Source organism: Hemitrygon akajei, chromosome 8 (assembly GCF_048418815.1).
Source record: "Hemitrygon akajei chromosome 8, sHemAka1.3, whole genome shotgun sequence".
Classification (NCBI taxonomy): Eukaryota; Metazoa; Chordata; class Chondrichthyes; order Myliobatiformes; family Dasyatidae; genus Hemitrygon; species Hemitrygon akajei.
This window is the reverse complement of record NC_133131.1, coordinates 86,480,056-86,500,200: the sequence shown is the minus strand read 5'-3', so window position 1 is coordinate 86,500,200 and position 20,145 is coordinate 86,480,056. Positions and strand designations below refer to the sequence as shown.

General features: G+C 40.7%; 1 protein-coding gene across 1 annotated transcript in view; it reads right to left on the bottom strand.

Moving 5' to 3' along the window:
• The window catches only part of agmo (alkylglycerol monooxygenase), a 354,023-nt gene that overhangs the window by 111,423 nt on the left and 222,455 nt on the right, over positions 1 to 20,145 (bottom strand). The window contains exons 8-10 of the mRNA XM_073052942.1: positions 18,189 to 18,268; positions 11,125 to 11,259; positions 390 to 506 (exon numbers count right to left, since the gene is read on the bottom strand). Of these exons, the coding sequence (XP_072909043.1) occupies positions 390 to 506; positions 11,125 to 11,259; positions 18,189 to 18,268 (332 nt within the window). The remainder of the gene's footprint in view (positions 1 to 389; positions 507 to 11,124; positions 11,260 to 18,188; positions 18,269 to 20,145) is intronic.

Sequence of the window (20,145 nt, the reverse complement as noted above, 5' to 3'; positions counted from 1 at the left end):
TCTGGCATGGAGATACCAGAAATGACCAGGAGTGAAAATGAAGCGATTTCGCTATTTCAGCAAGTTAAAATATGAGTAATTTGAAGGTATCGACAATCATCTTGACTGTTGAAATAAAAATGAGGATCTGGAGGACGCAATTGGTGACAGCATTGTGATAAGGCCCAGTTAACTGGAATCTAATGCATGTGAGCCACAAAACAACAAATTTCATGATGTATATCAGCGACAATAAACCTGATTCTGATTCTCAACTGAGCTTCAAGGCTGTTTTGAGAACTACAGCTGAAGGTTTGTTTTATTTTGGTGCTGGTTACCAAATTATGGATGGCTTAGAGCTCAGATTAACTTAACTCAAACAGAGTAGTAGCTTAAAGCACAATACTTACTGATTTATTGGCAACTATCTGCAAGTAAAGGCCCAGAATAAAGAAAGAATGCAGCACTGCATAGACCTGTAGCCAAACAGGGATTTGAGGATTGTGTGGAGTCTCCTTTCCACTAATCTGAAAAAAAGAAACATATTAAACTTACACAGAAGCTAGATATTTCTCAATCTAAATATGGCTTTTCTACTTAAGCTAAAACCCCAACTAACATTTTACTTAAATGTCATAAAATATATTTTTGTGTCCTTAATATCATTATTCTCATGATTAGATGTTTGATTGTACTTCAGTTCTCTTTCTTCAGTTTAAGATGTACCTGCAAAATACATATTTTTGAACATTGGTTGGTTGTTGTTTGTCAGTCTTTGTTAATGTGTTTTTTTTGTAGATTCTATTTCTTCTATAAATGTCTACAAGGAAATGAATCTCTAGGTAGTATATGGCAACTACTTTGATAACCTTGAACATTGAACATTGAGATATTTCAAGTTAACAATGCAGAAAGGATGAATGGGGATCCATTCTAGTAGGATTTAAGTCCAATACTTATATTGGGCACTCAATAATACCATTTTCACTTTGGAACATCACCAATATATGAAAAATTTACTGAACCTTATTGTCTTCTGGCATTTTAAACAAGTGATTGCGCTGAGTTTGTGAATCAGTGTATTTGGTTAATAAAGGATTTGTATCTGTGAAGGGGAAATCAAATTTATCTGTTAGTAGTCAGAGTTAAATGGAAGCAGTCAAACTTTAGGTGCCAAATGTGACATAGTATTTTGGCAGTGCATTATATTTTTCATATGATGGGTAGGATTAATTCATTCACTTATCCATCAAAAAATACCACTGGCATCATATAAATGCACTTGAGAAGTTGAGCTGTTTTTAATTTGTTTTTGAGGATATGTGGGCAATGCTACCAAGGCTGGTTTTTGTGGCCAAACTTCAAACACCATTGTGCAACCATTTTGGAAATGGTACTTCCATAGTGCTGTTGTGTAAAGGGAGTTCAGAACGTAGCCCCACCAATGAAGAAATTACGTTTCTGAACAATGAAGGCAATATGTTTCCACGCTAGAATACTATGCATCTTATGAGAGAACCTACAGGTGTTGATGTTCTCCTTGGTGGTAGAAGGCATGGATATGTGAAGTCCTGTCACAACCAGTACAAGTAACTGCTCTGCATTTAGAAAATGCTACACACTGTTGCCACTGTGAGTCACTTTCTCCAGCCTTTCCTGCCTCCAACCTGCCTTTGAGGGTCATGATTTACAGCAGAGTTGAGCTTCTAGTCAGTGATGAAACTAAGTATATTTAATGCAGCATGAATGGTTTTGGTGACGTTAATGAACCATCATGGGTAGGTGTTCCAACCTTCCTTTTGTAGATGATCATTGTCTGCTATTTTTGTGCATAAATTATACTTCCCCATTTATTAGCCTTTTCCTGAAGTTAGTGGTCTAATTGTAGTCAGCAGATGAACCTTTTTCAGTGAAATCTCTTCCTGTATTCTGATTGAAATTTCTACATTTCATTGAGCCATAGCATGTATACAGATCCTTCAGTCCAAGCAATTCATGCTGACCACATTGTCCATCCAGTTCGTTCCAATTTCACAGGTTTGTCCATATCCCTCCATGTACCTGTCTAAGTTCTTCTTAAATATTATTGCTGTACCTGCCTCAATTTGTTCATCTGGCAGGTCATTAGATGTACTCACCAACATCTGTGTGAAACAGTTGTCCCTCAAGTCCTTTGAAATATTTCCCCTTTCATCTGAAACATATGGCCCTAGTTTTGGGCTCCCCTATCCTGGGGAAAGACTTTAACATCATCTTTCTAATTAGACAATCCATGGTTTAGTATTGACAATAGTATTCACAGGGTTGCAAGAACAATCTTCATTTCCTTTACTGTGCAGTAAGTATATAGAGATTATGGAAAGCTAACAAGACAAATAGCTACTTTTAAAGGAGGCTAGTATACCTTCTCCTCGCACCATGTTGTGCAAATCATTTTCAGGCACAACTCTACACTAAGAATTTCCATATATGCTCAGTGGCTACTTTATTTGGTAAACATGTACACCTGCTTGTCAATACGCATACCTAATCAGCCAATCACATGGCAGCAACTCAATGCATAAAAGCATGCAGACACGGTCAGAAGGTTCAGTTGCTGTTTAGACCAAACATCGGAATAGAGAAGAAATGGGATCTATTTGACTTTGACCATCGAATAATTGCTGGTGCCAGAAGGGGGCTGTTTGATCAGGCTCTAGGGAAGGACTGTGGGATATTTTTGTCAAGTTAAAAGTTATATTTAATTGAAAGCAATGTCTTACAAATACAAACACCATTTATTGTACTTTTCAGTAACCTTTCATCCCAGCATTTTTAACCATTTCCTTATGGAAGTTCTATTCTAAAGAAATTTTAACCATTGGGAGTTCTCCGCACATCCAAACAATGCTGATTGAGGCCAAGGCTTGATCAGTCTCATTATGCAGGTTTCCTCTGATTGTACTTTTTATACCAATTGCTTCCTCCATGGTTAATTGTGAATATTTTCATTAAAACACTTATTAATACTTGCAATACGAAATAAACAAAAGATCAATGTAACTACAATTAAAGAGGACTAAGCTCTTGTAAAGTATATTCCACAAAAGGGGAGAGTCTGTCAATAGATTCCATTAGTTAATAAGTAAGAGTAACAATCAAACCATACAGTCATAGGGCTACATATCATAGAAACAGACCCTTCAACCAAGCACATTCATGCCAACATTTTTGCTCATCTTTACTAATTCTATTTACCTGTATTAGGCCCATATCCTCTCTGCATTAACAGTGCCATTTTTGATACAAACTGACGAGTACTTACAAAAATAAATTTTGAAGAGTTACTCCACTCTTTGAGAAGAAAGGGACGCAGAAGAAAGGAAACTTTCAATCAGTTAACCTGACTTCAGTGGTTGGGAAGATATTGCGGTCCATTATTAAGGACTGAGGTTTGGGGTACATGGGGATACCTGATAAAATGGGCCAAAGTCAGCATAGCTTCCTTGAGAGGAAATATTGCCTGACAAATCTGTTGGAATTATTTGAGGAAATAACAGGCAGGATAGACAAAGGAGGTTTTACTTTAATTTTAAAAAGGTCTTTGCCAAGTTGCTACACATGAGGCTGCTTAACAAGATAAGAGCCAATGGTATTAATGGAAAGATACTAGCATAGATAGATGATTAGCTGGCTGAGGGGAGACAAAGAGTGGTAATAAAGGGACCTTTTCTGGTTGACTGCCGCTGACTAGGGTGTTTCATAGGAACCGGTGCTTGGACCACATTTTTTCATGTTATATGTCAATGATTTGGATGACAAAGTTAATGGCTTTGTGACCAGGCTTGCACAAGATAGGTGGAGGGGCAAGAGGTGTTGAGAAAGCAGGGAGCCCGCAGATTGGAGAAGGAGCAAAGAAGTGGCAGATGGAATAAAGCGTAGGGAATTATATGGTCATGCACTTTGGTAGCAGGAATAAAACTGGGAGAAAATTCAAAACTCAGAAGTGCAAAGGGACTTGGAAGTCCTTGTGCAGGATTCCCATGAAGTTAACTTGCAGATTGAGTTGGTGGTAACGAAGGCAAATGTAATGCTTGCATTCATTTTGAGAGTACTAGAATAAGCAAGAATGTAATGCTGAGGCTTTATAAGGCATTAGTCAGACCACAACTGAAGTAACGAGAGCAATTTTGGGCTGGTTACCTAAGAAAATATGTGCTAGTGTGTGAGAGGGTCCAAAGAAGGCTCACGAGAATGATTTCGGGAAAGAAAGTGTTAACGTATCAGGAGCACTTGATGGCTCTTAGACGAAGAGTTTATGATGAATAAGGGGTAGGGGGATCTCATTGAAATCTATCAAATATTGAAAAGCCTAGATAGAATGGATGTGCAGAGGATCCTTCCTATAGCGGCTGAGTCTAGGACCAGAGGGCAGGGCACAGCCACAGAATAGGAAGATGTCCATTTAGAACAGGAGGGGTTCTTTAGCCAGTGGGTAGTGAATCTGTGGAATTCATTGCTACAGATGGCCGCGGAGGCTAAGACATTTAATATACAGTATTTAACTTGGAAGTTGCTAGATTCTTGAGTAGTCAGGTGTCAAAGGTTAGGGGGAGAAGGCAGGAGAATCGAGGTGAGAGGGACAATAAATCAGCCATGATGAAATGGCAGAGCAGACTCAATGGGCCGAGTGGCCTAATTCTGTACTATGTCTTATGGCGTAAATTATTAATGAGATGTCTCTTTTGCTGTCAGCTTTGTTCTGTAGGAGTCACATTTGAACTTCCAGTTAATCAAAAATACAGAGCAGTGAAAAATTGAGCTTAGGGCATTAACTCCATTTGCAGTAAATATGGCAGAGTATTCACTACTCTATGAGCAGAAATGGCCCGATGACAACAGAGGAGTCATGTATCTTGCATGGTTTTCTGTATATCCTAATACCATGCGTCCAAGTGGTTGTCATAACATGGGTGGTAGTGGGGATAAGCTCCCACTACCTATAAAGTGCTCCCAAACTATAAAGTGCCTCAGATTAGCCTCTGATAACCAAGTCCACTTCCTGGCCTTCAGGTGGCGGGACTGCTTAGACTGACAGAAGAAAGCACGAAGGTGGGACACTAGTGTCTTAAAACCAGTTGCTTCAGGTAGGTGGGACTCGTCAGCCTGGGAAGGCAGCACACTTAGGAGAAAGAAAACTCTGATTTAAAACCTCTGCTGCCTTGTGGCTGTACCTACTCATTGGAAAGGCTTCAGGAGTAAGCCATGACGAAGAAATCTGGAGTTAGAGCCCCTAAGGCAGTCTAATGTTGATTCAATGTCATTCTGGCATCTCCTGCAGTTCCGCCGTCATCAAAACGTCATGCCTGGCATCCCTTTTGACATCAGTGTCTGGACCGAGAGGTGGATCGTGACACCAATCTCCACAACCAACTCAAGACCAGGGGTGATGAGCGAGTGGCGATCGTGGGGGGCATAAGATGGTGCTGGGAGCCACTAGTCACAGACCTGCACTCAGGCAGCCAAGGCTGGATGGTCGTTCTCTTCTCACGAGGCAAGGGCAGTGTTCGGCAGCCATCTTGGCGACAGAGCAGCCCACTTCAGGGACGGCCACTCGGGAAAAGGTGATCTAAAGAAACCTTACCTCACCCTATCCTATCAACATAACACAGATGACTGGACAGCTATTTTGCAGTTGAACTACCTCAAAAACCACAAAAGAAAGAATAACCACCAGAAAGCCAAGCAAACTTTATGTTGCAACCTGGAATGTCAGGAACTTCATGGACAACAAGACCAGAAACAGACCAGAGAGGTGAACTGCACTTGTAGGACACGTGCTTCAGAAGTACAGCGTCAGCGAGGAACGCCTGGCTGAGACCGGTGAAATCACAGACGTAGGGGATGGCTGCCTGTTTTTCTGGAGTGGCACGGGAAAGGATGAGGCTAGAGAAGCCGGGGTTGGCTTTGCCATCCGGCCCACAATCATCAGGAATCTGCAGTCCCTCCCCAGATGCATCAACAATCCTCTCATGGTAATGAGGCTGCCCCTGAAAGCCAAGACTCATCTGACTCTGATCAGTGCCTACGCACCCACCGTGACCTCTGGACCTCTGAACAGAAGGACCTCTTCTACCAGGAACTTGGCCGGCTACTGTCCCCAGAGATGACAAGATCCTGCTTACTAGTGACCTTAATGCCCGAGTAGGCAGTGACCATCAGACTTGGCCGGAGGTCATTGACAAGCGTGGCCTTGGGAAGGAGAATTCAAATTGGGCAGTTACTACTCGCCTTCTGTGCAGAAAATGGGCGGACAATCAGCAACACCCTCTTTCGACTTCCAGACATCCGCAGGGCAACCTGGATGCCCCCGCACTCCAAGAACTGGCACCTGATTGATTATGTGATCACAAGGTGTCAGGACATCAGGGATGTGATCATCACCAGAGCGATGAGGGGTGCAGACTGCTACACTGACCACACCCTGCTGAGAAGCAAGCTGTCATTTCAGATCGCCAGGGCACACAGGCACCAGCAGGCTGACACTGAGCGGAAGCTGGACATTCAACAGCTCACTGACCCCAGGATCAAAGGAGAGCTGATGAAGTAACTGGAGGAAAAACTTGAGCAGCTGCCTGAGGAAGCAGGCCCTGAAACAGGATGGACTGTCATCAGAGACACCCCGTACAACGCTGCAAGTGCCGTTCTCGGGCACCCCAACAGGAAGCATCAGGATTGGTTCGATGAGAACAACTCTGATATCGTCACCCTTCTCAAGCAGAAGCAGGAACCTTTGCAAGCTAGCTCAGTGACTTGAAGCTCCTCCGTAGTAAGATCCATGCTGAACTGTGGAAGAGGAAAGATCAGTGATGGCAGAGCTTCATCATTACGCTGACCTGAACCACACAAAGAAGTTTTCAATGGTCTAAAGGCAGTGTATGGACCTTCCTCCAGCATCATGGCACCAGTCCACTCCTTGGATAGAGCGCTCCTCACTAACAAAGGTGATATTGTCCAACGCTGGGCAGACCATTTCAACCAGCTTGCTGAACAGGCCATCCCAGATAGACGACCAGGTCACAGAAGAAGTGCCCCAGTGCCCAGTCGTGGAGGCCCTTGATAATTCCCCCACGTTGGTAGAAGCTAGGAAGGAAGTCAACCAGCTGCAGCCAGGTAAGGCCCCTGGCCCAGGTGGCAAAACCTTTCTTCAGAGGCCGACAGAGCTCCTGCAGCAGCTCTGGAAGAAAGCCTGTGTACCACAGGGCTTTAGGGATGCAGACATCATCCACCCGTACAAGACCAAGGGGGACAGGGCATCCTGTGACAACCACAGAGGCGTATCTCTCCTGAGCATTGCTGGGAAGATCATGGCCTGTACCATACTGAACAGGATTACCTCTCACTTCCTTGATGACGTCATCTCAGAGAGGCCAATGTGCTTCAGTTCTAACAGAGGGACAGTGGACATGATCTTTGCGGTCAAACAGATCCAGGAGAAGTGCCAGGACAGAACAAGAATCTCTATATCCTAGTTGTGGACCTGACAAAGGCATTTGATAACATCAGTCGCATAGGCTTTTGGCACATCCACACCAAGTTAGGCTGCCCCCCACCCCCGAGGCTGGTCAGTATTGTCAGGTCATTCCACGACAGCATGACGGCCAGGATCATCGAAAACGGCTGCACCTCATAACTAACACTGTCAAGCAGGGCTGTGTCCTCGCACCTACTCTGTTCAGACTGCTGTTTGCCATGATGCCATTCTCTGCTCTCTCACAGACTGATGTGGGAATAACCATTTGCTACAGGGCTGATGGATGCTTCTTTGATCTGCGATGCTTCAAGGCCAAGACCAAAGTTCTGGAAGCAATACTACAAGTCTTTCTCTTTGCAGTGCACAGTGAAAGGGACCTGCAGGACCTCACTGACTGCCTTGCTGTGGCAGCAAGGAAATTCACCTAACCATCAGCCTGAAGAAGACAGGAGTTCTACTTTAGCCTGCACCCCATACCAACCCTGCGGAACCACAAACTGAGATTGAAGGCACACAGCTCAACAATGTTGATGCCTTCACCTACCTGGGAAGCTGCCTCACCTTTTCCTGCAGTCTAGATCAAAAGGTCGCAAACAAACTTGCAAAAGCTTCCTTTGACTATGGACATGTGTGTGGGGAGAACATGGCATCTGGCTAAAGACCAAGATGGCAGTGCACAGAGCAGTTGTCCTGACTTCTCTGCTGTATGGCTGTGAAACATGGACCCCATACCTCAGGCAAATCAAGATGCTTGACCAGTTCCAGCTGCGATGCCTTCGGAAGATCATAGGCATTTCGTGGCAAGGCAGAGCCCCGACCACAGAAGTGCTACGAAGGGCCGAGAGCTCTGGCACAGAGACACTGATCATGAAGGCTCAACGTTGAAGGGTTGGACATGTGGTCTGGACAGAAGACAACCACCTTCCAAAAACAGTATTCTCTTCCGAGCTGACACTTGGCAGCAGAAAGCAGGGAAGCCCCACAAAGCACTATAAAGATTGCGTGAAAGTGTCCTTGAAGGCATGCAATATCCCCGTGACTGGTCGGGAGGCCTTGGCCAAAGACTACAACGCCTGGCGCCTGCAGTCTACAAAGGCACCAGTACATTCGAAGAGCAGCGGCTGAAGGACCTTGTTCAAAAGCACCAGGACCACAAGGAAGACATGACCTGACCCTTGACTAGCCATAACGTGCCCGGCCTGCAGGCACATCTGCACTTCCACGTTCCAGCTTCCCTCTCATCAGAGGTGTCACTGATGTCATCATCATTCCACGACGGACTTCTAAGAAAAAGAAGAAGAAGAAGGATACCACATATTCTGATGTCTAGTCTCTACGAATGGCAATGGGAACATGTCATGAGGCAAAGAGAGAACATTACTTAATGCCAGTCTTCGATCAAAGATGGCACTCCCACTCTGAGGTCACTAGATCATGGCATTAATCCCTCACCCAACAGTACGTAATCCAAGTGCTAATATGTTGAAACAATGAAGTTAGGGAAGATTAAAAAGTAATGTTCCTCATAGCATGCTTCATATGAAATTTTGACACATCTTATCTCAGCAGTATTTTCTATCCCTGCAGCCATCAAAGCGTCATTAACCAGAAAATCTAACTCTATAGTCTTCCTGAGCTAACACTTCAATGCAGTACTGACAAAATATTATACTCACACATGAATACAAATGCTTGCCCACATCAAACATAGAAAAAAGCAGGTTATCTGATCATTTATCTTGCTGCTTGTAATGGGACTGTTTGAGCTATTTCAGTGCTACAAATGACATTTCAAAAGCATTGGGATATTCTGATAAAGTGGAAATATATTTATTTTAATGAAGGCTTCCCCCTTAATAATATCAAAGCCAATCGGTACATAGTACAATTAGGAGTTAACAGGTAGATGTCAACTATAACTTACAGAGAATAAAACCACATAATAGCATTCATATGAATGGAAGGGTCATGTTTAACAAAGGAGGACACTTCAATTGTTCTTTTATAAACAGTTAATTTTATGAAAAATAGCCACTTCTGCTTAACCAGTGATAATTACTCACAGGCACATTTAAGGCAGATAGAGTAAATCACACCCAGGTTTTGAAATTACATTATTTGAACATTAGTAAAATAATTTTTTTTATGTTGATATTGAAAACATTGCGCTGGTTATTTTGACAGGCATTCTGTCCCGCAAAACATAAAACAAAGGTATGCAAAACCACAGAAAAGTAACATTTATATGGCATCTTATGTGAATTGTCATATGACTCATAATTAATAAATATTTTTTTGTGTAGTAATTGTTGCATTTTCAAATACACAATGGTAAACCCAAAGTTTCACGAACAGTTATGAGGTGAATAAACTATAGAGCAGATTCTATTTTTGATAATGCATGTTGAAAGGTAAATAATGGACTGGACATAAGAGAACTCCACACTTTGCCTTGGAGTAATGCCAAAAATTATTCCAGATTCCATTAAATGAGCAAATGGGACATCCAAGAAAACTTCTAATATTGCAGAATTCTGTTAGACACTAAAATATTAAGAGTTCATTCAATAACTAGTAATAAATGTTTGAACAATAACATAGTCATAGCCTTAAAATGCACACAACATAAACGCAATAGTAATACACACAAAGTGCTGGAGAAACTCAACAGCTCAGGCAGTATCTATGAAGAGGAATAAAGAGTCGATGGTTTGAGCCTCTCCATAGATCTTGCCTGACCTACTGAGATCTCTCCAGCATTTTGTGTCTTACTCTGAATTCCCAGCATCTGCAGAATCACCTGTGTTTACATAAATGCAAGAACTCTATCTACATATTTAGCCAAAGCTTTCTATTAGATGTGGAATGATAACAGCAGCTTGTACTGCCTCAGCATTTGTTAATGAGGCTCTCACAAATTTCTGCAGCTTTTACACTGTAATTTTGAATACCTAGGTAGACAAAGGATAAAGGTTTTTAAAAACTTTCATAAACAAGACTGGCTAAGGCTTGGTCACCTGTTATTTTTAAGATGATTGTTATGCAAAATAAACAATAAGGAATATAAACTCAATTCCTAAAATTTATTCCATTAATCTCAATGGGAATGAATGTCAGAAAATGAGTGAAACTAAAGGCAAATATTCTTGCAAACATTTAGCTCTTTCAACCTAAGTTGAATTTCTTACCAATAAGGGTTCTTTCTGTTCTCCATGATTTATTTAACTACCGCCTAGTTCATTCTGCCTGAAGGAATTACTATATATTTGCTTCCACAAATATTGCCTTATTTGCTGACTGCTACCAGCATTTGCTGCTTTTATATCAAAACAACTGTTCCATGAACAATATCTCTATCACCCCACGGTTTTCTCCAGCTTCCACCTTCCCATTGGTGGTCACTGTGAGAGGAAAACACAGGAAATGATCATCTTCAGCTTGCTCTTCATTCCTCAAGGCATCTTAAATAAAATTGAAACACACTGCCAAAATCACCATTGGATACTTCTGTATGGTGATCCACTCTCTTGTTTTGATATATACAAACTGTAAAAAATCCTGAGAGATTAATTCCATCTCTCATCCCCCCCCCCCCCCCTTCACTTATTCTAATGAATTTTGCTGTTACATACTGCAGGAAGATCTTCATGGTTACCAAGTCTTGGTTTGCCTGGCTCCCATCCAGGTCCTTTGAAGACAACAGAAATTTTGTTGCTAATGCCAGGGGTAGCCCAAAATGTCTTCCAAATGTAAATGAGGTGATGGAACTGAGGATAAAAGGAAAAAATAAAACAAATGTAAAAGCTCTATAAAATAAGATTGTGTCAAATTCAACTTCCACCGTGTCTGGATCCTCCCTCCCCCTTCCTGTCATATTATCAGTTCCACCTCCCCCCACATCTCCCCATATCTCCCCATAACACCCCAATCTCACCCTATTCTTCTATTACAGGACTTTACCATTAAATCCCCAGCCACCTTCCAGTCCTGTCTACCAGAGGATGGAAAATAAACTAGATGAAATGACTGTCTGGGCCACACAGGAAACTTGAACTTTGTATTTCCCATCTGAAATTTGTCCCCTCTTGTCAGCCTGGAGCTAGAAGCAGGGTTTATAGTTCAACTGATATGTAAATGAACAGGACAAAATATAGTTCATGAAGAATTGGAGAATATTCTGCATGAAAATTAATTTGTTATCTATCTCTGTTAAATTAATACACTATGCAATCAAACAGCACTAATAAGAGAAAGAAAACAGACTTGTGGAACAACCTACACAAACACATTGTATAAGAAAGACACTGCTCCCTTTCAAGATAGCACTAGGCAAATAAATACTCAGATATTTTACACTTCTTTTTACACTTTTCAGTATCTGGCTATCACTGACAAGGCCAACATTTATTGCCTGATCCTAGAGAAGGTGTGATCAGCTGACTTCCTCAATCACTACAATTCTCCTGGTGCAGTTTCTATTTTGTATTCTTAGCTAGGGAGTTTCAGGATTAGAATTAGCAATGGCAAAGAACTATTGATATAAAAGTACAGGGATGTAAGAAATTATGTAAAGGTCAGGCTATTAGCTCCCTTGTTCTTGGTCCAGCATTCAATAAGATCAAACCCAATCATTCCCACACTAACTTTGTAGAAAAAAGGTTATTGATGAAATGGCTGAACTTGTGTTGGGTCTGTGGTGCTGTCCAAGGAACTACAGGAATGATGTCCCAATCCTGGTGTCACTAATTTCCAGTGGCTGCAACCTTAACCATTTGGTATCCGTGGATACCAAAAAACACCGATGCTCAAGTCCCTTATTTAACCCGTCTCAGTGTGGTAGACTTTAGGACCCAGTGGAGCTCTGGACCTTGTTTAACCTGTCTCAGTGCGGTGCACTTTAGGACTCGGCAGAGCTCAGGACCCGCCGCTCACAGTGTTTCTGTTCCATTGACAGAAAATGATCACGATTGAAAATGAAGTGGAAATAATAAAGTGATCGGAAAGAGGTGAAACACCATCGGTCATTGGAAAAGCATTAGGCTACAGTCGGTCAACGATCGGAACAATTTTAAAGGATAAAGTGAGAATAATGGAGCATGTGATGGCCCTGCCCTGACGAAAGCTACAATTATTACTAAGCAACGCAGTGGTTTAATTATTGAAATACATACATTTCTTAAGTGTTTTATATGTATATAAAGGTAAAATCTATACTATATACTAAGACAAACGCTTGACTAACTGACGCTAAGTAATACCAGATGTACCTGTTCCGACTTATAGAACTTACGGTTTTTCTATCGATTCCGTATCTGCGGTAACCTATGCACACCTTCCCGTATACTTTAAATCATCTCTAGATTACTTATAATACCTAATACAATGTAAATGCTATGTAAATAGTTGTTACATGTATTGTTTAAGGGATAATGACAAGAAAAAAATAGTCTGTACATGCTCAAACAGCGCGTGCTGGAGAGAGAACTTCCGGGTTTTCCCGATCCATGGTTGGTTGAATCTGCGCATGTGGAACCCGCGGAGAAGGAGGGCCAACTGTATAGGCAAGGAGGGACAAATGAGGTGCTTATGGAGTACAAGAAATTCAAGAGAACACTTGAGAAAGAAATCAGGAAGGCTAAGAGAAGGCATGAAGTCCAGTAGACAATGTGAATGAGAATCTTAAGGAATTCTACAAGTATGTTAAGAGCAATCCTCCTCTGGAAGACCAAAATGGCAAACCATATTGTGGAGCCAAAACAAATGGGGGCAATCTTAAATGTATTCTTTGCATCTCTATTTACTCAGAAGATGGATACAGAGTCTACAGAGGTGAGGCAAAGGGGCATCAAGTTCATGGGCCTCGTACAGATTACAGAGGAGGAGGTGTTTGCTGTCCTGAGACAAATCAAGGTGGATAAATCCCCAGGGCCTGACAGGCTTTCCCTCAGATCCTACCGGATGCAAGCGCCAAAATTGCTGGGGCCTAGTAGAGATATTTTAAAAATATTTAGCAACACGAGAGTTACCAGAGGATTGGAGGAGAGCTAATGATGTTCTGCTGTTTTGAAAAACAGGCTCTAAACAGAAACCAGGTATTTATAGGACAGTGAGTCTGACATCAGTTATGGAAAAATTATTGGAAGGTATTCTAAGGAGCTGGATAAATAAGTATTTGGATAGACATGGACTGATTAAGGATAGTGTGGCTTTGTGTGTGGTAGGTCATGTCTAACCAATCTTACAGAGTTTTTCGAGGACATTACCAGGACAGTGGATGAAGGCATGGCAGTGGATGTTGTCTACATGGACATGAGTAAGGCATTTGACAAGGCCCCACATGGGAAGCTGGTCAAGAAGGTTCAGTCACTCAGCATTCAGAATGAGACAGTAAATTGGATTAGACATTGGCTTTGTGGGAGAAGCTAGACAGTGGTAGTAGAGAGTTGCTTATCAGACTGCAGGCCTGTAAATAGTGGTGTGCAGCAGGGATCAGTGTTGGGTCCATAGTTGTTTGACATCTATACCAATGATCTGGATGATAATGTGGTTAACTGGAAAAGCAAATTTGCAGATGACACCAAGGTCCAGGTATAATTGACAGTGAGGAAGGCTACCATGACTTGCAGAGGAATTGGTATCAGCTGGAGAAATCGGCTGAAAAAATGGCAGAAGGAATTTAATGCAGACAAGTGCAAGGCTGTACACTTTGGTAGGACCATCTAGGGTAGGTCTTACACAGGGAATGGGCACTGAGGAGTGTGGTAGGAAAAGGGATCTGGGAATACAGGTACATAATTTGTTGGAAGTGTCATCACAGGCAGACGGGCATAAAGAAAGCTTTTGGCACATTGGCCTTCAAAGATCAATGTATTGAGTACAGAAGATGAGATGTTATGTTGAAGTTGTATAACATGGTTGGTGAGGCCCAATGTGGAGTATTGTGTGCTGATTTGGTCACCTACCTACAGAAAAGATGTAAACAAGGTTGAAAGAATTCAGAGAAAATTCAGAAGGATGTTGCTGGGTCTGGAGGACCTGAGTTACAAGCAAAGATTGAATAGGTTAGGACTGTGTTCTTTAGAACATACAAGATTGAAAGGAGATTTGATAGAGGTATACAAAATTGTGAGGCGTATAGTTAAGGTAAATGCAAGCAGGCATTTTCCACTGAGGTTGGGTGGGACTACAACTAGAGGTAATGGCTTAAGGGTGAAAGGTGCGAAGTTTATGGGGAAATTGAGGGGAAACTTCTTCACTCAGAGGGCCATGAGAGTGTGGAATTAGCTGGCAGCACAAGTGGTCCATGCAAACTCAATTTCACCATTTCAGAGTCGTGTGGATAGGTTCATGGATAGTGGAGATATGGAGGGCTATGGTCCACCCGGTGCAGGTAGATGGAAGTAGGCAGCTTAAATGGTATCGGTATGGACTAGATGGGCCAAAGAGCCTGTTTTTGTGCTGTACTTCTCTATGACTCTGTGAATCTAAGAGGTGCAATACTTGTCCTGAATACTTTTGCCATGTAATTGAACAACTCAAAGGAACACTGAAATTGTGGATAAGATGGCTAGTATCTTTACATACATAATTTGGTATTTCCGCCCATGATTACAAGTTAATTAGTATTGTCCTTTTGTCGATAATGTTGCTGTTGTGTTAACACTGTCTGAAAGTGAGGCTCAAGATGCTTTTGTGCCTTGCTTGCTCTCACAGAAGTGATTAAGATGTAAGGAATTACCAGAGCAATATATCATTGAGAACATGCCATGAAAGAGACACCTCATGAACATGCAAGTACAGACATAAAGTCAAGTCAATAAACGTTAAAATCTTAACTTATTTACTCTGATTTAAGGCTATTGTGGGAGCTTTAGATCCTGTTATCTGCAACCTGGTCTCTGCCGCAATGCATGGGTAGGGGCAGCTCCATTCTCTCTTTTCCTATTTGTACTTGACTGGGAATCTGTGTTGGCCAGTAGCTGCTGTTGCCACAGCGGTAAATATTTAAAAGCGATTAAAAATGAAATAGAAACTTTAATTCAAAAAGGAAAGATTAAAAAATTTATCTCTTGTATGTATAATTTGATTCAAAAACAGGCAATTAAACAAGGAGTCCATAAGTCAAGACAAAAATGGGAAAGTGACTTGAATATTAAAATTGAAGAAAAAAAATTGGTCAAGACTATCTCTTGAGAGTATGACAAATACAATAAACGTCCGATTAAGATTAGTGCAATACAATTTTTTACATCAATTATATATTACACCACAAAAAATAAATAAATTAAACCCAAATTTATCTGATCAGTGTTTCCGATGTAACCAAGAAATTGGTACTTTTTTACATTCTACTTGGTCTTGTTCTAAAATTCAACCTTTTTGGACAAATTTAAGAGTTTTATTGGAACAAATTATTGGAATACAACTTCCACATAATCCAATATTACTTTTACTAGGTGATATTGAAGGGATAAAACCGATATCCAAATTGAATAAATATCAGAAAAATTTATAAAAATTGCATTGGCAGTAGCCAAAAAGGCTATTGCAGTTACTTGGAAATCGGATACATATTTAAGTATAGGTCGTTGGAAGAAAGAAATTTATGGCTGTATTCCACTTGAAAAAATTACTTATAATTTAAGAGATAAATATGAAACATTTTTGAAAATTTGGAGCCCTTATTTACAAAAGATAGGATTAAATATATAGGTGCTCCGAAGATGAAATAATTGGTTACTTGGGGAAAGAAATAAATATATATACTAAAGTTATTACGAACTCCATGGAGCATGTGGGGATATTCCAATATCCAGGCATTCCTTTTTTTTCTTTCTTTCTTTTTTTTTCTATAGGGATGTTAGGGGGGAGGGGTTAAGGGGAGGGGGGATGGGTAACACACATTTTCTTTTTCATACACTTTTATTCTGTAACTACTTGAAAACACAATAAAAAAAGTTTTTTAAAAAAAGTGATCAAATTTTTGGGTTGCTTACAATGTGAACAAAAATTCAAGATGGAGTTGATTGTGAAGCAGCCTCTCTGAAAAGGAATACACAAGCTGTGTGAATGGATGTCTTGAATTAATGACCTGGCACACTGGGAAACGCCAGTAGTTTCACTGTATGGTGCTGGAGCTAAGCCCCAGAGAAATGGCACAAGTTCTGGGCTCTTGGGAATGCGGAAATGCTGAACCTATCTGGCCAAGTTTCTCTGGTGATTTCCCTCCTGGACTCCACTGTCAGACTCCACATGGAATATGAACATGTTGGATTTCCCAGTGGGGTGAAGTCCCAATCCCTAAATCAGACACAACTGAAACCAACTGAAAATTTATTTGATTATTTAATTTTTAAATTAAACTTAAGATATACTCAGTGGCCATTTTATTAGGTATACCTGTACATTAATGCAAATAACTAATCAGCCAATCATGTGACAGCAACTCAATGCATAAAAGCTTGCAGACATCGTCAAGAGATTCAGTTGTTATTCAGGCCATACATCAGAATTGTGATCTAAGTGGGATGACGTTGGCACCAGATGAGGCGGCTTTACTTCAGGAACTTCTCATCTCCTGCGACTTTCACGCACAGCAGTCTCTAGAGTTTACAGAGAGTGGTGCGAAAATCAAAAAAAGGATCCAGTGAGTGGCAGTTCTGTGGGAAAAACTGTCTTGTCAATGAGAGAGATTAGAAGAGAATAGCCAGACTGGTTCAAATTGACAGGAAGGTGACAGCAACTTCAAATAACCAGGTGCTACAACAGTCATGTGCAGAAGAGCATCTCAGAACTCACAACATGTTGACCCGTGAAGTGGACGGGCTACAGCAGCAGATGACCATGAGCATTCACTCACTGGCCACTTTATTAGGTGAAAGAGTGACCTAATAAAGTGGCCACAGAGTGTAGTTAAAATGCATAATTACTGGTATAAATCAAATATAAAATAAATGTTACATAAAACAAAGATAAAAACCAAAGCATTTGCCTTTTCTATGCAGGTAGGTGACTTCATTCTAACAGGTCCACAGTAGATATGCCAGACAAGGCTGGGAGGCCAGAAACAATGTGCATCCATCAATATGACTGAGTTCTACTTCTGGACTTAGTTCTGAGTGCAGTGATGGAACAGGAAACCAGATCTGTCAGCATCTGACTACCAATGTGTTTCATATGTCAGCTCTGTGGCACCCTGCTGTGCGAGTCAGAAATACAATGATGTGCATCATGCTGTTAGCCAACAGTACCAGCTACAATGTTCCCAAATGGAAATATATTGATTACAGACTGACGATCAAGCACTTATATATTATAAATAGAAAACCAAAACCCTTCAAAGTTAAATACTGGCTACCTATTTATAATTCCATTGATTAATATTTGTTAAACAATAGAAAAATTCTATAAAGTTATGAAAACGTTAGAATTCAATCTCAGAAAATACAAGAAATGTTAATATCAACATGACACTGCATCCTATCTAAAGAACTAGAGTCTTCATAAGCAAACTAGTTAAATTTTACTCTTAGCCCTCAATTTAAAATATCCATTCTGTTGGAATATGTTGTCTGAAAGGGGATTACTATTACCTCTCAATATAACATACATGGTTCAACACCATGTAAGATGATGAATCAAGCTTGATAAATTAATAATAAAGTAAATGTTTGCTTCCAATTAGAAATGTACGTACCTGCACCCAGAGGGGTTCAAATGCATTGATTGGGTGAGTTAAGCCGTAGATGATCTTTTCATTTTCTGGTTCAAAGGTACCTTTACATTCAAAGAAAAACAATGGTGAGAGAAGAGAATTTTAAAATCTCCATGCATGTATCAGTCTAACACAAGGAAATCTGCAGATGCTGGAAATTCAAACAACACACACAAAATGCTGGTGGAACGCAGCAGGTCAGGCAGCATCTATAGGGAGAAGCGCCGTCGATGTTTCGGGCCGAGACACTTTGTGAGTCCTGACGAAGGGTCTCAGCCCGAAACGTCGACAGCACTTCTCCCTATAGATGCCACCTGACCTGCTGTGTTCCACCAGCTTTTTGTGTGTGTTGCTTGTATCAGTCTGCCTGATTCTGAACAGAGATGGAAAGGAAATTCATTTACATTGAAGACTTCTTGTTCCACAGTATATTCCTGGGGTTCTATGGTACTGTTACAATCTAATGTAAGCCATTTAATAACTGTGAGCAGATTGTGCAAATATATAATACTGCACACATCCTTTGGATCTGGGAAAGCACATTAAGTGTTCAATGTGAGCTATGTCACTGATTTTTTTAAGATAAGGATCCATATTTGCAAAACTTTCCTGTGCACAAGTCACTATTGATGAGCATTAACATATTCGAAGGCCTTTCCATTGCTCCCTCCATCACTAAAAAGCACACAAAGAAAATAAGTAGATTGTTGTTCAGTTTGTAAATCAATGAAAGGAAGTCAGGGTAGAGGTGATGAAGACTGGGAAGGCCTCTATACTTCCTTTCAGAAACCTCCAAGTTACTCCCCCTTTAAGAAACTCCTTAAAGAAAAACTAACCCTGAACAAGATCTAGGTCACATTCTTTAATTTCAAAACTCGAATTTCCTTATGTTTTTGTGAAGTGCCTCAAGGTCTTTCTCTTAATTTAAAAATGTCAAATAGTTGTAAACCGTTGTTGTGGGGCTTTAGTAAATCGGCAAATTCAAGGGCCACTTCAACAAGAATTCAGGTTATTGAAGTGATTAGTGGCAGACAGAAATTAAAACTGCGAAGACCAAATATCAACTCAAGAATTAGCCAAATGTTGGGAAAAAATTTTGAAGAGACTTAAACGAATGCAGCTAAACAATTCTCAGTGCCAAAGCCAGGTGCAATGAGAAAATTCTAAGAATTACAAGAACTCAACGCCATAGTCAAAGTCTTTCATTCTTATTCACTAGCATTCAGAAAATAGTTGTCTGAAAGTCACTCCTCAAAAATAATGAGAAAATTAATACATTTTGACACATTCAATGCACTGCAATGTTTGGAATTCTTTAACTTGTACCAAAGTGCTATTATTGAATGTCATCAGTAAAACCTGACTTTGACAAGGAGTTATACACCCAGGCAGCTGCACGCTCAATTAGGCTGATAAGAAATAATTTACATGTAAGATAGGCAATTGCTTTGCAACGATCACAACTGGCAGGCAATTTATGTGCAATTTCACCCATTTGGGGAGATATCCAACACTTCTTTATTACTGAGCTCATGATCTCTGTAAGCAAAAGCAGCTTTTCAAAAATTCCGCACCCAGACACCAAAGGAATCTGTGAGACACAAATTGTAAGAAGGGGCAGCTTCGCCCTTCAAGTAAATACATTGTACACAAAAAAGTCTCACATACTGTACAAGTTCTTCTATTTATTACAAAATTAACAGAACTTTAACTGATCATGATTCCAGAGTAAAGTAATGAAACAAAGCTTTGCCTCATGCTAATTCAGGAGAATACATCACTGCACACCAGAACGTTGTTGCAGAATGGTGAGAATCAGAAAAGAAGGCAGGCACGAGGACTACTATAAATAAAGAAATTACTGACACTGGTCATTACCAGTGACATTATACATTTGGAGTCAGGACCAAAATAAGTCATCAGTGAAGAACAGCTAGCT